A 14,387-nucleotide genomic window follows, 5' to 3' on the forward strand; every position below is an offset into this window, starting at 1 on the left:
CGTTATTATAAAATAGGCTTTGTGTTAGATGATTTTGCCCAACTGCAGGCTAATGCAAGTAAGTGTTCCGAGAATGTTTAAGGTAGACTAGGCCAAGCTCTGATGTTCGGCAGGTTAGGTGTATTAAACGCATTTTGTACTTAATGGTATTTTCATCTTAACAATGGGTTGATTGGGATGTAACCCCATCGTAAGTCAAGGAATATCTGTTATAAGGAATGCTGAGGCATCATCCCACGGCACTGGGGTCAGTTCCTTGAGGATGCACAGGTGCCTCTGTCTGCTGCTTGGAGCTGGGCCTATTTTTAAGGAAGTGAAGTACTCTAGCAGGTTTTGCTTATTATTTAAATGCTATTAAACCTTTAAATGGAGATGTTAAACAGGCAGGTGACTGTAGGAGTTTGGAGATAGGGGAGCAGTCTGGGTTGGAGACATAAATTCAGAAGATTTTAGAACATAAATGGTACTTACTCATAGGGTCATCTTGAGTGACAGTATGGAGAAGAGAAAAGGGAACATATCCCAGGAGGAAGAGAGGCTTTCATTTAAAACTGGTCAGTCTTTTAAGTCAGGGGTCAGCAAATTATGACCCATCGGCCAAATCTGGCTTCTGCCTGTTTTTGCTCAGTTCTTGAGGTAAAAATGGTTTTACATTTTTTAACAATTGGGAAAAAAATCCAAAGAAGAATAATATTTCTTGACACCTGGAAATTACATGAAATTCAAATCAATAAATAAAGTTCTATTGGAACTTATATTTACACAGTGCTCATTTGTTTACATATTGTCTTCGGCTGCTTTTGCAGAGTTGCGTAGTTGCAACAGAGATTCAAAGCCTAAAATATTTATTATGTGGCTCTTTACAGAAAAAGTTTGCTACCCACAGTGCTGTATGAGGATACATGAGTCCTGGAACAGATATGGCTATTGGTGCTACCATAAGGGAAACCAGTCTGAATATGAAATGTCACAGGGAAGAGGGCTGCAGAGATACCTGCTGAGAAATGGACCCAGAGCCCAGAAGTGATCATGAAATTCTGAACTGAATCAAACCTGAAGCCCACTTTATCTTTGCACTTTTCAGTTGCGTGAGCAAATACATTCCCATTACTATATGATCCAGCTGGAAGTAGATTTTTCATTAACCAAAAGCAAAAGATTCTTAACTAAGTTACAAGATTCAGATGTAATCTCAGTTCTTTTTGCCCTTAATACACCCAAATTTCTCCAAATCTCCCATTTCATAGCCTACGACAGATCAAAGCTATTCTCATGATTTCTACAAATTCCCAAAGCCTTACTGTCTTAGTTCATATTGCCACAACAAAATACCATAGACTGGGTGGCTTAAACAACAAACATGCACTTCTCACAGTTCTGGAAGCTGGGAAGTCCAAGGTCAAGGTGCCAGCCAGCTCCGTGTGTGGTGAGAGCCTCTTTCTGGTTTGCAGATGGTTTCCTTCTTGCTGTACCTTCACATGGCAGAGAGAGAGAACTAGCACTCTGATCTCCCATCAGGGTGCTAATCTCATGATGATGATGCCATCCCCATGGCCTCATCAAACCTAATTACATCCTAAAGGCCCCATCACATTGAGGGGTTAGAGTTTCAACATATGGACTATGGGGAGACAAACATTCAGTCTGTAGTTCTTATGTTCTCATGGTCTTTGCACCATGAATACCACACTTGTGACATATGCTGTTTTCACCCATCATGACTCATCACAGATTTCTCAGGCACATACAAACCTTTACACCTATCATTTTGTGAGTTTAGTCATTTTAAGTTTTGAGGGATCATTAGAAGGAGTCCCTCCATCCACTATATAAACTCTGCTATCCCATGGCTATCCATTCTGTTCTTCTCTCTTTATTCTCTTATTCCTCTTTGTAGGATGCAGCCATACCAGATTGCCTGGAATTTTCCACAATTTGGGGATTGTCCTGAACTTTGCACTGAAAGTCCCATGTCCCAAGAAATATCTCTCCTGAGCAAAGTGGAAAGATTGTTAACTCTATCATTTTGTCCCAAGTGAAACAGTTTTACCTGCCTCTCTGAAGCAACAAAGCCAACCCACACCTAAGGCTCACGGAAACCGCCTGTTCCAACAGATATATCAAACATCTCCCTGATCAAGGCAACTCTCCCTGTACCAGGTATTGAGAAAATAAACATTTATCAATTAGATGCATATACACTTAGAATTGTTATGTCATCTTTATGAATTGATTCTTTTATCATTATGAAATGTTCTGTTTTGCCTCAGGCAATAATTCATGTCTTGAAATACACCTCGTTATTAATACAGTAACACCAGCTCTCTTATGTTCAGTGTTTGCATGATATACATTTCTCCATCCTTTTTTTCTGTGGTGCCTAATTCGCTATTAAGTTCATTCAATGAATTTTTAATTTCAAAGATTATAGTTTTCAGTTCTAGGATTTCTATTTTTTTCCCTTAATTTGCATATGTTTCCTGATATTCCCCATCTCATCAGCCATTATATCAATCTTTCCTAATAGATTCTTTACAAGTATATCATAGTTATCTTAAAGTCTTCATCTGCTAACTCTAACATCTGTGACTTTGTGGATCTGTTTGATTGTTTTTTCCTTTGATTGTGTGCCACATTTCCTGCTTCTTTGCACATTTAGCAATTTTTCATTGTATACTGTACATTACGGGCAACATGTTGTAAATGACATATTGCCTTCCTTTGAGTTTTGTTCCAGTAGACTGCTCAGCTACTGACAAGTCACCTTGATCTTGGGGAGCCTTGACAGGATGGGCTTATTGTTGTTTTGCCCTTGGGTTTCAGTTGTAGTCCTTAGTCCTGCATCTTTATTCTTAAGATATGACCCTCTTAGGGTTTCAATGAAAAGCATAAAGAATTTAGTAAGTCCCTTTTACTTGGCTGGACTTGAAGTCCAAAGCTTGTCTCTCTAGGACCAAGCATTGGCTGCAATCTCTGCTCAGCCCCTTTAACCTTTCCATTGGTGCTTTCCACTGGATTCCCTGGGGTCTGATCATGGGCAGTTTGGTAGCCAGCCAACAACTTGAGGAGAATCTGTACATAGATTTGCAAGCTCCCCGCCCTGTCTCACTATTTCCTGGAGCATCCCTCCTTAATTTCCAGAGACTCTGACCACACCACACTCTGACTCCTGAATCCTCAGTCTAGTCAGTCCGTCTCTTCCTGACTGAGTTCTACTCCTTAAATACATTACAAGATAAGGAGTGTCCTCAGGGGAGAAGCTGTCAAACGTGGGTCTCACCTACTTCGTTTCCCTTATTGTGAGAATCATGTCCCCTCCAGTGTCTGCTATTTTCAGTCATTCCCCAAGAGCTTCAAACAGTTATTTTAGTTCTGATCTTATAATTGTTTATGCTCTTTTTCAGTCCAAAGTTCAAAACTAGGATGAGCAGATGGTCGTTCAATAAAACCTACTCTGCTATTAGCAGAAATAAACTCCCTTTACTGCTAAAAAATTAACAAAACTCTGGTCTTTCTAGGCAGAACTGAACTTTCCTGGAAGATGTGTGTAACTATATAAGAATAACAGTAATGATAGTAAGAGATCATGGCTATTGAGCGTTCAGTATCTGCAAGCTCCCTGTTTTCAGTGCTTTATCTGTCCTCAGTTTATAGATGAGAAAACAAATACAGAGAGGTTAAGAAACTCACCCAAATTCATAAAGGTGGTAAATAGGAAAACCAGGACTCCAACCCCCATGGCCTGATGTCATAGCTGGCTTTTGTAACCATTAAGCTAGGGTGCTATTTAAGTGGGAGCTGCTGGTTGATTCTGATGGAGACAGTTTAGAGGGGATTCAGCTTACAGTAGGGAACTGAATAACCTGTATGCTTCTTTTAAAACTATGAATCCACTATTCTATAAAAATTATAACCCCCAATCAGCAAAAAAATATTAATTTTTATGTCAGAAAAATTATTTTGCTTCAATCAGAAATCCAGAAAATGTACACATAATAAGAGTAGATTTGCATGTCTACCTAGCTCTTGCAAAATCAGTTCTCTTTTCTCTACTTTAGAATTTGACTTACAGCATCTCAAGCAGAACTACATACTTGTGGTTGCCTGATTACTGTGGCGCTAGTTGTACACTGTGTTCACTCCGAACGCAGGGTTAAGATGGATGAACCAACTTACTTCAAGCAATTCGGAGCATCAGCCTTTGAAATTTTGAAAGATAGCCATTTTGGTGTGTTTTTTGGCACTACCCCCAAAATATCTCAAAAATATTTTTAACGAGTGAAATTGCTCTAAGAAAACAAACACATTGAAATAGTTTTCCTCAGACAAAAACGAAACTGTTCTTGAGATCAATTAAAAAAAATCTCTTTCCTTGACACCCCTCCCTTGACACATGCCTCCCAAATGGTTGTAAACTAATTAATCAGAAATGAATATTGTTTTGCAAAAATAAAATAAATGAAAAACTCTTGAAAGAATAGTCTACAGTCCTTGAAGTGATCTATATTTTAGTGTAGGCTGCTGCTGAAGACATAACTTATTTAGAGTATATTCTCATGACCAACCTACAGGAAAATCTCTTTTCTGGAATTAGTACCAGGAACAGCAGTACTTCTCCTAAATCTGTGGTCTGTTTTTCCCTCATAACACAGTTGACTTTGTAATGTGTTACATTTACTTGCCACTGAACATTGCAGGAAAGCACACAGCCATGTCTGCGGCTGACCCCTTGTAATACTAAACTTTGTAACAGCATCTTTTTTTCAAGATATTAATGCAACTCTTGGCTTCATCTTACTTTCCTACCTTTATTTGTTTTCTTGGCCTCATTTTTCTTGGGTTTTAATTAATGCATATTTGTAAGCTACCCTAAATCTCTCTTTTAGGCAGTGTGAATAAAATGAACTGAATGTTTTCAATTTGATGACCACAGTTTGAATAATGAGAAATATCAACCAGTAAATGAAAATTGAGAGGCAAAAAAAACTTGAAAAAATTCACAAAATATATAAAAAGGATGAATAGCTTTCATAATGAGGAATCTTGAATATCAACCAGAGAAAACTAGATGGGCATGCAAGTAAAAAATTTAGAAAAGATCCTGAAAAGGCATGAACATAGAAAAAAAGCAATGGAGAGATAACAAATGTGAAAACACAGTCAGTCTCAGTCTCATGCGAATCAAAATTTAAGGAGAAACTTCTGGAAACAATGGGAAAATAAATTCATTTCCTTGAAATTCACTTACCTTGCTCCTTGACCTCAAGGAGGGGGACAGATAGGCAAATAAACATGTGTAGGATGTGCAGAGCATGTGTGTGTTACAGGCAAGCACCGGGGGAAGTGGTCCAGACAGGTCCAAAGGAGGGGAGATGCCTGGTCTGGATCTGGAAAGAAGAGCTGGCATCATTAGATGTGATGAAGGCAGGGACCGCCTAAGAGGCATACTTCATGGGCACAGACTCTGTCATTTAGTGGGCACTTGATAAATATTTTTAAAATAAAAAGAATGAGAAAGGACATTTCTGCCAGGAAGCAAAGGCACAGAGTAATGACTAAAATCTATCAAATGAACAAATGCATGTATGAACGAATGAGCTGTTTGTCAGGGAGATACTAATGCATCTAGGAAAAAGAGATTAAAGGACCACCCTCCAAAGGACAAAACAAAGATCTGATTCCCCCTAACCCTTATGGATTATTATCATACACTTTACTACTTGGAAGGAGAATTCTGGACAATTCCTTTGGGTCTAACTATATCCTGATTTTTCTAACTGCATTTCATCCCGATCACCAGGCCTGAACACTCCCAACTCAGGCATTTTCCCAGCCAATAGGCTCTGAAAAGGCCCATCTGTGCTACACTTTAGGGAATATGAATAGTTGCATCAAACCTTGATACTCTCAGTCTGAAGACGGTTTTTCTCTGGCTATAAGGGAAGACAGATGTGCTATAGGGAATACATTTAAATGTTAACATTGGTTGTTTCACAGCAGTGGATTTCTGGGTAACTTTTATTTTCTACTTTGTACCTTTCAGTGTTTTGCAAATCCTCTGCCTCAGTTCTGAATTGCTTTTTTATAAAGACAAGAAAAGAAATCAGGTCAAGAAATTCCTGTGAATCTTACGGGGGAGAATTAAACTAGGAAAAGTTGTGGAACTACTTAAGAAATATACTGAGTTTTCACATTATGGACAATTTAAAGAGAGGGTGCAGGGTGATTTGTACTTGGGCAGAATATGGTTTTAGACGTGTTCCATTCTAAGCTACTGAATACAAAATGTATAAATGTTATCTTAAATATCAAACAGGACTAAAGGCAATTTAATAGCAATTAATTTTGTGTCGCCTCCAAAGCTCCAGTTGAAAATGTCCTTGTTGTAATCAAATTCCTATGCTTCTTAACCCAGCATTTTAACTAATGAATTTAATTATGAAGAAAACTGCAGTCACTATAGCCTTCTTAATCATGCCTGTGTTTATGGACAAAAAAAAAAATCTGTTGCCATGGAAATTTTAGTGTCAAAGTTGCAACTCATAAAGCTTTACTGAAGTGTAAAGTAAAAATAGGAACTGATCTTCAGCGAAGAGAAACTTCTTTCTTAATGTATGTTTTAAAACATTGACATTACGGACAGCAGATGGATTTTACAAGTGAATCTCGTTTTATATAACCAAGCAATTATGTGAAAAGTTCGGCATATATCTCATTTCGGAAAACCAAATAATTTAAAGTATAACTAGGGAACTTAACAATAGATAGGAACTGCACAGCGAATCTGCTCTACTATCTTATGCTAAAATTAATGTTTTCATAGACTGTTTTCTAAAATTTGGCACCTATATAGTTGGACATTAGTTTCAAAATGATTTTCAGTTGTCATTAAAACAGAAAATAATGGAACCAGATGTGAACAATGGAGTTACAGCTGTGTAATGAGACCAGAGTCATAACTCACATTTAATATGTATTTACTGATAGTGGAGCCAGTAACACTTGCTGGCCAACAAGCTGAGGAAGGTAAATGATGTGTTTCTTTTTAATTTATGAAATAAAGCAAATATATGCAAACAAGTATAAGCCAATACAACAAACATTCAGCTTAAGAAAGAAAACTTTATAAATGAAACCTCTTGGGTGGTCTTACTAGACCTCATTTCCCTCCTTCATCCAAGAGGTGACCATAAACCTAAATTTGGTATTGACTTTAATCTACCTTAATAAAAAGTTTAGTATGTATTTGTACATCCATAAATACTATGTATCATGTCGTTCTGCCTATTTTTAAAACTTTATTTAAATAGTATCTCCCTATAGGTATCCTTCTACATCACTTCATTTTTTTTTCTTTTGCTCAACCTGCTTTTGAAGTATATCCAGCTGATGTTTCTTTAATTCATTTCCAACTGCCCTGCAGTAGTCTGTTATTCATTCATTTATGTGTTCTGTATAATACTCTACCATATGATTACATTATTTATTTGTCCATTCTCCAACTGAGGGATATTTAGTAGTTTTCCTTTTTTTTTTTGTTATTGTAATCTATGCACCAGTGAATATTTTTGTGTTTAAGTTCCCTTGAGTATATGGGTGGAAGCGTCTTTTGGGGATATATCACAAGCATTTCAGATATGAGAAAATGAGAAAGGGTGCTTAAATAGTGGAATTCTGTATCCCCAGTTAGGGGCTTGTCCAATCCTATGCACGCATAGATAATATTAATTAACTAAAAATTATATTTTATTTTTCGTGGATTGAAAATGTCCATGATGACATTATGTATATTTTACCTAAGTTTCCACACTTTGTGGACACCTTGGAGATTCCAAGATACATTAACAACAGTGATGTTCCTAGTCTCAAGCCAAACAAATGCCAAAGGACTGCTGGATGGGCTCACACACTAATGACACTCTCGAACTAAGGTTAGAAGACCATCCTGTGAAATATAACAATACAGAACTATGTGCCCTTGGGCAACGTTAAGAGCCAAATGATCAGGGCACCAGGAAGCACTTGAGGAGTTCTGGGAGCCCTGTGCTCTGTCATTTGAGCTGGGATAGAGGGATTTATATAATGCTGGCCGGAAGAGAAAGGAAGAGAAATGCAGACCAGAGGCAGAAGCCAAATTTCTAGTACTTTTCAGAAATGTACCAATATTTTTTTCTGCAATTCAGTGAAGGAGAACAAGTCAACTGGGCTGGGGGAATGTGGAAAGTGCCTACATGGGAACTGAACTGAGACTTCTGCGTTTAAGCCTTTGAATAGCTGGCAGGTGGTCAATTTCTAAAGCAATCTCTTGGAGATTGATTTGGAGAAAGATGTGGGGAGTGCTGGGGCTTTTATTACCCATCACGTAGCTGCTGGCACTGGCTCCTCTTCTCTCGCTCCCTGCTTCCCTCCCTGCCTTTCTCCTTGTCTTCTTCCCATTTCAGTTTTCCTCCTGTCATTCTGTTATAATTAAAACAAACAGAAAATATTGCAGGTGTCTGCTATAAAGCATCTGCAGATACTGTACGTTGCATGGGGATGGGGGGAAGAGGAGGAAAGCAGGTCCACATTGTGCAATTTGGTCTTCAAAAAGACCCTGAAAGACATTTCTGAAAATAAACATATCTCTCTTCCTGGCAGATTTTGAATTTTCTGTTTGTTTGTACTTCAGCTTGGTTCATCACCATTTCCTCACTGCCTTGCACAGAAGCTTCAGTGCTAACCAGTGAGTGTTGGTCCTATTTTAGAAAAGACGGGGGATTTCTGGAATGATGACTTAAAATGAGGAAACTGCGACTGCAGGGTCTGGAGCAGTTTTAGACAGTGTTTCTCTCAGTCAAAACAACACCCAAGAATGAGAGCATCTGTAAGTTACTAAAAGTGGAGAAAAAGTAAAAATGTGCTGAAATGTTCTCTGTAATAGTTGAAAGGGACCTGTCTTCCCCAGAGGAAACCAATATATTGGCACAGATAACACTGGGGACAACCCCATGCTTTCTTGGGGCATCCATTTAGGTCTGCAAGTGATTTTTAAAAATCTGTTTCTAGGGTGTTCCGTGATAAGTATTCCAGTTTTAGCTTGAGATTCAGTTATGTCTTCCTCTCCTTTGATTTTCAAATTTCCCAGAGCAGTAGAGTAGGTGCAAGGACTGGGGAAGCCAGGTTAGCAACAAAGAGCTCAAATTCTCCAGCCAAACAGAGCTGGTATTTGGATCCTGGCTCTGCCTCACGCTGACTGTGATCACTGGGCAAGTTTCTAAACTGCCTTATGCTTTCATTTCCTTATCTGTAACATAGAGGTCAGTCACCCTGTGTGCATCATGGTCATAACTCTTGTGAGGACAGGAGGAGATGATGCATATGAAGTACTTATTAATACAGGGCCTTGCATGATAAATGCCCCAGAAAGGAGACACAATAAATGTAGTGATAGTGATGGTGGAGGTGGTGGTGATACCTTTGCTTCTCCTCCTTTTAGAGCCCCATAGTGTCATCTTTCCTAAGCTACATATGTACATATATACATACATATATACATGCGGACATCCATTCATCCATCCAATCATTCATTCTTTCAATTCACAAATATTATAGACCTCTACTTTGTGCCAGACATCATTCTAAAATAGAACATGCATTTATATTAATAATATTTAAATAAATAAAAACAAAAAGCATCCAATCAGTAAAAACTTAATAGTCGGGGGAGGATATAGCTCAAGTGATAGAATGTGTGCTTAGCAAGCCCAAGGTCCTGGGTTCAATCCCCAGTATCCCCATTTTAAAAAAAATAAGAATTAAATAAATAAACCTAATTATCTACCCCCCAAAACAAAAAAAAATTTTTAAAGCTTAATAGTGATGAAGAATGAAAGACACGTATATACATTCTCAGGAAATTAACATTAGGTTGCAGCGAATGGCCTTGCTATTAGTCAGGCTGTATTTCCATACCTGTATTAAATGTGTAGTGCCTTCTCCTGTGCCTCTTGCCTCTCTCTAGTGGCCAAAATTTCCACAATAAATTTAACTTCCCCTGGGAGAAACACAAAACTCTTAAAAGCATTCTCCATCCCAGCAGAGAAATTTAGAAACCCCAGACCCTGGTCAAAGGATTTGGAAAACTTCACCACATTAGAGCCATCACGTTCTGAATGACTTTTCTGGACGACCTCAACTGTATTTCATATGATGGTAGAGTCACTAGGCAAATTTTCTTTCTGAATTTAATGATAAATATTTTGTTCCTTTCTTTTTCACTACAGCGTGGTCCCTACTGATTTTCTGCCTTTGTTTCTTTCCTTTCCATTATACACCACATACTTATCTTCCCTGAAAGCCAGGCTATCAGTCATTTCATTCATTCATTCACTCATTCGTTCCCTTTTACTCAATCAACACTCCTCAAATGTCTACTAGGGCCAGGAATGTGTCACTTTGCTCCTTAATCACCAGTAATGGTATCCTATCACATACTGAATCAAGCCCAAAGTCTTCACTCCAGTTTGACCCTTAGAGTTTATCTTATTTTCCATCACGACTGTCCACTCCATAGTAGGAGAGTCCTTTGCACATATACCATATTCACTTTCATTCTTATGCCTCTGTTCTCCAATAGCATCCTCTCTGCCAGCAAATTTTCAACCATTATTATCCTTCTTATCATAAAAAGTCTTGCTCAAGACTCATTTCCTCTATGTAGTATTCTCAACAATTCTAGCTTGATTATTCCTAGACTGGAACATCATGGATGAGAAAATGAAAACACACAAAACAAAAAACCAGGGACTAATATAAGGTTGCTACTTTTTCTTTTTTTGTAAAATAAGAACATTTAAAAATATCAGTAACCAGCTATTATTACCACTACTTCATGAAAGGCCATTTTAACACAAATATGGAGCAGGAAATCCATAATCTTAGAATAAAGGTCAGTTCATTCAACACATTTAAAGTTAGAAAAGACACATTTACATTGCCTTATTTTTTTCATTTTACTATGAATGCCCATTTATGAGCCAGTATGTAGGAAGCACTTATGTACAGCATTCTTCAGTGCTAAGCAAAATGGGTCAGAAATGCATGATCCTTTTCCAACTTGGTAGGGAAATGACAACTCCTAGCAGGATGACCATTACTACCTCAGGTACTGTGCTAAGTACCTTTTTATCATATCACTTGATTTAATCCTCACAGAAATCCTATTAATATGCCCATTCTACAGGTGAGGAAACGAGGGCTTAAAGAATTTGTTACTTTCTCAGTATAGCAGAACTAGTAGGTGGTGAAGTTACTATTCAACTCCATGTCTATAGAGTTCCATAGCCTATGCTCCAAAACTTTATGCAACATTGTCTCTTAGAAATATAATATTTGAAAGGTCTAATTCACCGCAGATTTCTTCCCAAACCACACAGAAAAACTTCCAAAGTTGACTGACCACATGTCGAAGTTTATCCAGAGTTTCTCAGGCTTGGGCCAGATAGTTCTTGGTCATGGAGGGCTCTTCTGGACACTGTAGGATATGTCACAGCACCCCTGGCTTCTACCCACTAGATGCTAGTGGTACTCTCTTCCCAGTTACAATAACCAAAAATATCTTTGCACACTGCCAAATGTCACCTGAGGGACAAGACTGACCCCAGTCAAAAACTACTGGTTTAATTCAGTCTTGCTGTATGGACACATCTAAAGGCAACCTAAACGTAAACTACATAAATGTGGAAACAGCTGCACTGTGCACAGACATGTTTTCTATGACCAGCTCTGTAAGATAGCTGTAATAAGCAACGTTATCATTTAATTCAAATACTATTTAAAAATCACTCAAAACTATAATTTTTAAAGAAATTTAGCCTCTGTAAGAAGATAATCTTATTTTGCTTATTATATGAGGACAGTACCAAAAATTCACTTCAAACCAAGAAAAGCAATAACAAATCCTTTATGAGGTTAACGTGTAAAGAGTGTTCAGGGAATTATCGACACCATCCAGTTGAAAAGGCTTCCTCCTGATACAATACAACCATTAGCAAGATCAAAAAGTCTCTCAAGACTGAATATAGATGGCAGCGAGATATCAAATGGGACCTGAAAAAAAGCATAAAAGCATTCATGAGATGCACTGCTTCAAACTGTTGACTGAGCTGACATGCTAAAAATACACAAATACCAATTCCATATCATAATTTTACGTGAAAAATATTTAACTGTTGCCTAAAGACACAAAGTTTCACGTCTCTACCCTGCTGAATGTCACATTTATTATTTTATAATCTACTAGCATTGATAGCCATGAATCTATAAAAACAGCAGATTCCTATCTGTGAATCTATGAAAATGAGCCTACAAAATGGCAGACACTTCTAGAAATGTGGATTACTCGTATTTATACATCACTCTAAGTGTAGGAATTTGGGCCCCGTCCCAATGAACTGTTTCCCTCCGTAACAGCTTGCCCAGTTGACAACTCTCCCTCCCTCACTTTGAGCTTACATCCTTGACACAGTGAAGTGAATTATGTTTGGAGCACACTGGTGGAGAAACACCTAGCTACCATGCTGAGGACCAGTGTAGCCAAAGTGTATGAGCAGCCTGAAAAATGGAAACTAAAGACTGCTTTTGTGGTCATAGCACTGGTTATTTTCTTCATAAACATGAAGGAAAGGAGGCAGATGTTTACTGTTCAGGCAGGCCTAGATACTTCTGAAGATAAATGAGCAAATGTCATGTAGAATGGTCACAGTGAATTAGATTCTTGTGGCCTTGAATCCTCGTAAGGAACTAGATAGAAGACAAGTTTTATTAATTTCTTGTCTATTTGTTAAATGAAATTTTTATTCTCAAGAAAGAGTAACAAACTTAAAAGTGGAGGCTTGTTTGTATTTTTTTTTCTTAACTTTATTGGGAAAAATCACGAAAGTATTCCAGTGCTTTCTACAACTTCAAATAATAAAGAAATAATAATGAAAAAATTAATAACATCCTCCTTTCTTATTCAGTCCTTAAGTAATCAGTGTTACCAGTTTGAGGAATGTCTTTCCAAAACTTTAAAAATCCTCATACAAATCATGTGGGTTTTTTCTTTTCCTTTTTTTCTTTCATTTTTGTGAAAGAGGATAACGAGATTTCCATTATTTGCTTTTTCAATGACCAATTTGTAAGAGAAATCCCACCTCAGTCAACCCAGGGAGGCAGAATAATCACATGGAGGTTAAGAGTGTACATTCCAGAATAAGACTGCTTGGTTCAAATTCAGATCTCACAATATACTAGTTATGTGAGGTGGAATAAAATATTTGATCTGTTTAAATGTCAATTTCCTAATTTCCCTACCCTAGTCCTTAGCAGCCACAAAGATGCTTTCTGTCTCTATGTATACGTCTGTTCTGGATATTTCCTAAAAATGGAACCATACAATATGTCACTTTTTGTGTCCAGCTTCTGTAACTTATCAAAATAATTCAAAGGTTCATCCACATTGTTGTATCAGTGCTCCATTCCTTTTTATGGCTAATACTCCATTTTACAGATAAACCACACTTTGTTCACACATTCATATGTTGATGGACATTTACACTGTTTCCACTTTTGGGCCATTGTGAAAGTGTTGATTAACATACAAGTTTTGTCTGAGCATCTGATTTCAATTTTGAGGGTCCATGTCTAGAAGTGAAGTTACTAAATCACATGGTAATCCTATGTTTAATTTATTGACAAGCCACCGAACTGTTTTACATTGACGCTGCAACATTTTATATTCCCACTAGTAATGTATGATGGTTCTAATTTTTTCACATCCTCTCCAACTCTTGTTATTTTCTTTTTCATTATACAAGTTTCAGGTGTACAGCATTATAATTTGACATCTGTATACACTACAAAGTGATCACCAACACAAGTCTAGCTGCCACCATCACCAAATAGTTGACCCCCTTCACCTATTTTGCCCACACCCCAACCCCCTTCTCCTTCTGGTAACCACTAATTTTTTCTCTATATCTATGACTTTGTTTTTGTTTCACTCATTTCATTTTTAGATTCCACATTTAAGTGAAATTATACAGTATTTGCCTTTCTTCATCCGATTTATTTCACTTAGCATAATACCTTCAAGGTCCATCCGTACTGCCGCAAGCAGTAGGATTGCATTCTTTTTTATGGCTGAGTAGTTTTTCATTGTATATTTGTACCACATTTTCTTTATCTGTTCCTCTATTGATGGATACTTAGGTTGTTTCCATATCTTAGCTATTGTAAATAATGCTGCAATGAACATATCGGTTCATATACCTTTTCAAATTAGTGTATTCATGTTCTTTGGATAAATACAAAGAAATGGAATAGTTGGGTTACATAGAAGTTTTACTCTTAATTTTTTGAGGAATCTC

The 14,387-nt window shown here is 37.4% G+C and overlaps 1 protein-coding gene across 1 annotated transcript in view; it reads right to left on the minus strand.

Moving 5' to 3' along the window:
• Positions 1–14,387, minus strand: part of CFAP54 (cilia and flagella associated protein 54) — a 272,419-nt gene that overhangs the window by 18,163 nt on the left and 239,869 nt on the right. The window contains exons 68-72 of the mRNA XM_045522505.2: positions 9,952–12,087; positions 8,356–8,457; positions 5,249–5,387; positions 1,374–1,472; positions 472–704 (exon numbers count right to left, since the gene is read on the minus strand). Coding sequence (XP_045378461.2) covers positions 11,968–12,087 — 120 coding nt within the window. The 3' untranslated portion in view covers positions 472–704; positions 1,374–1,472; positions 5,249–5,387; positions 8,356–8,457; positions 9,952–11,967. The remainder of the gene's footprint in view (positions 1–471; positions 705–1,373; positions 1,473–5,248; positions 5,388–8,355; positions 8,458–9,951; positions 12,088–14,387) is intronic.

The sequence above is a fragment of the Camelus bactrianus genome, chromosome 12, assembly GCF_048773025.1.
Source record: "Camelus bactrianus isolate YW-2024 breed Bactrian camel chromosome 12, ASM4877302v1, whole genome shotgun sequence".
NCBI classification, from domain to species: Eukaryota; Metazoa; Chordata; class Mammalia; order Artiodactyla; family Camelidae; genus Camelus; species Camelus bactrianus.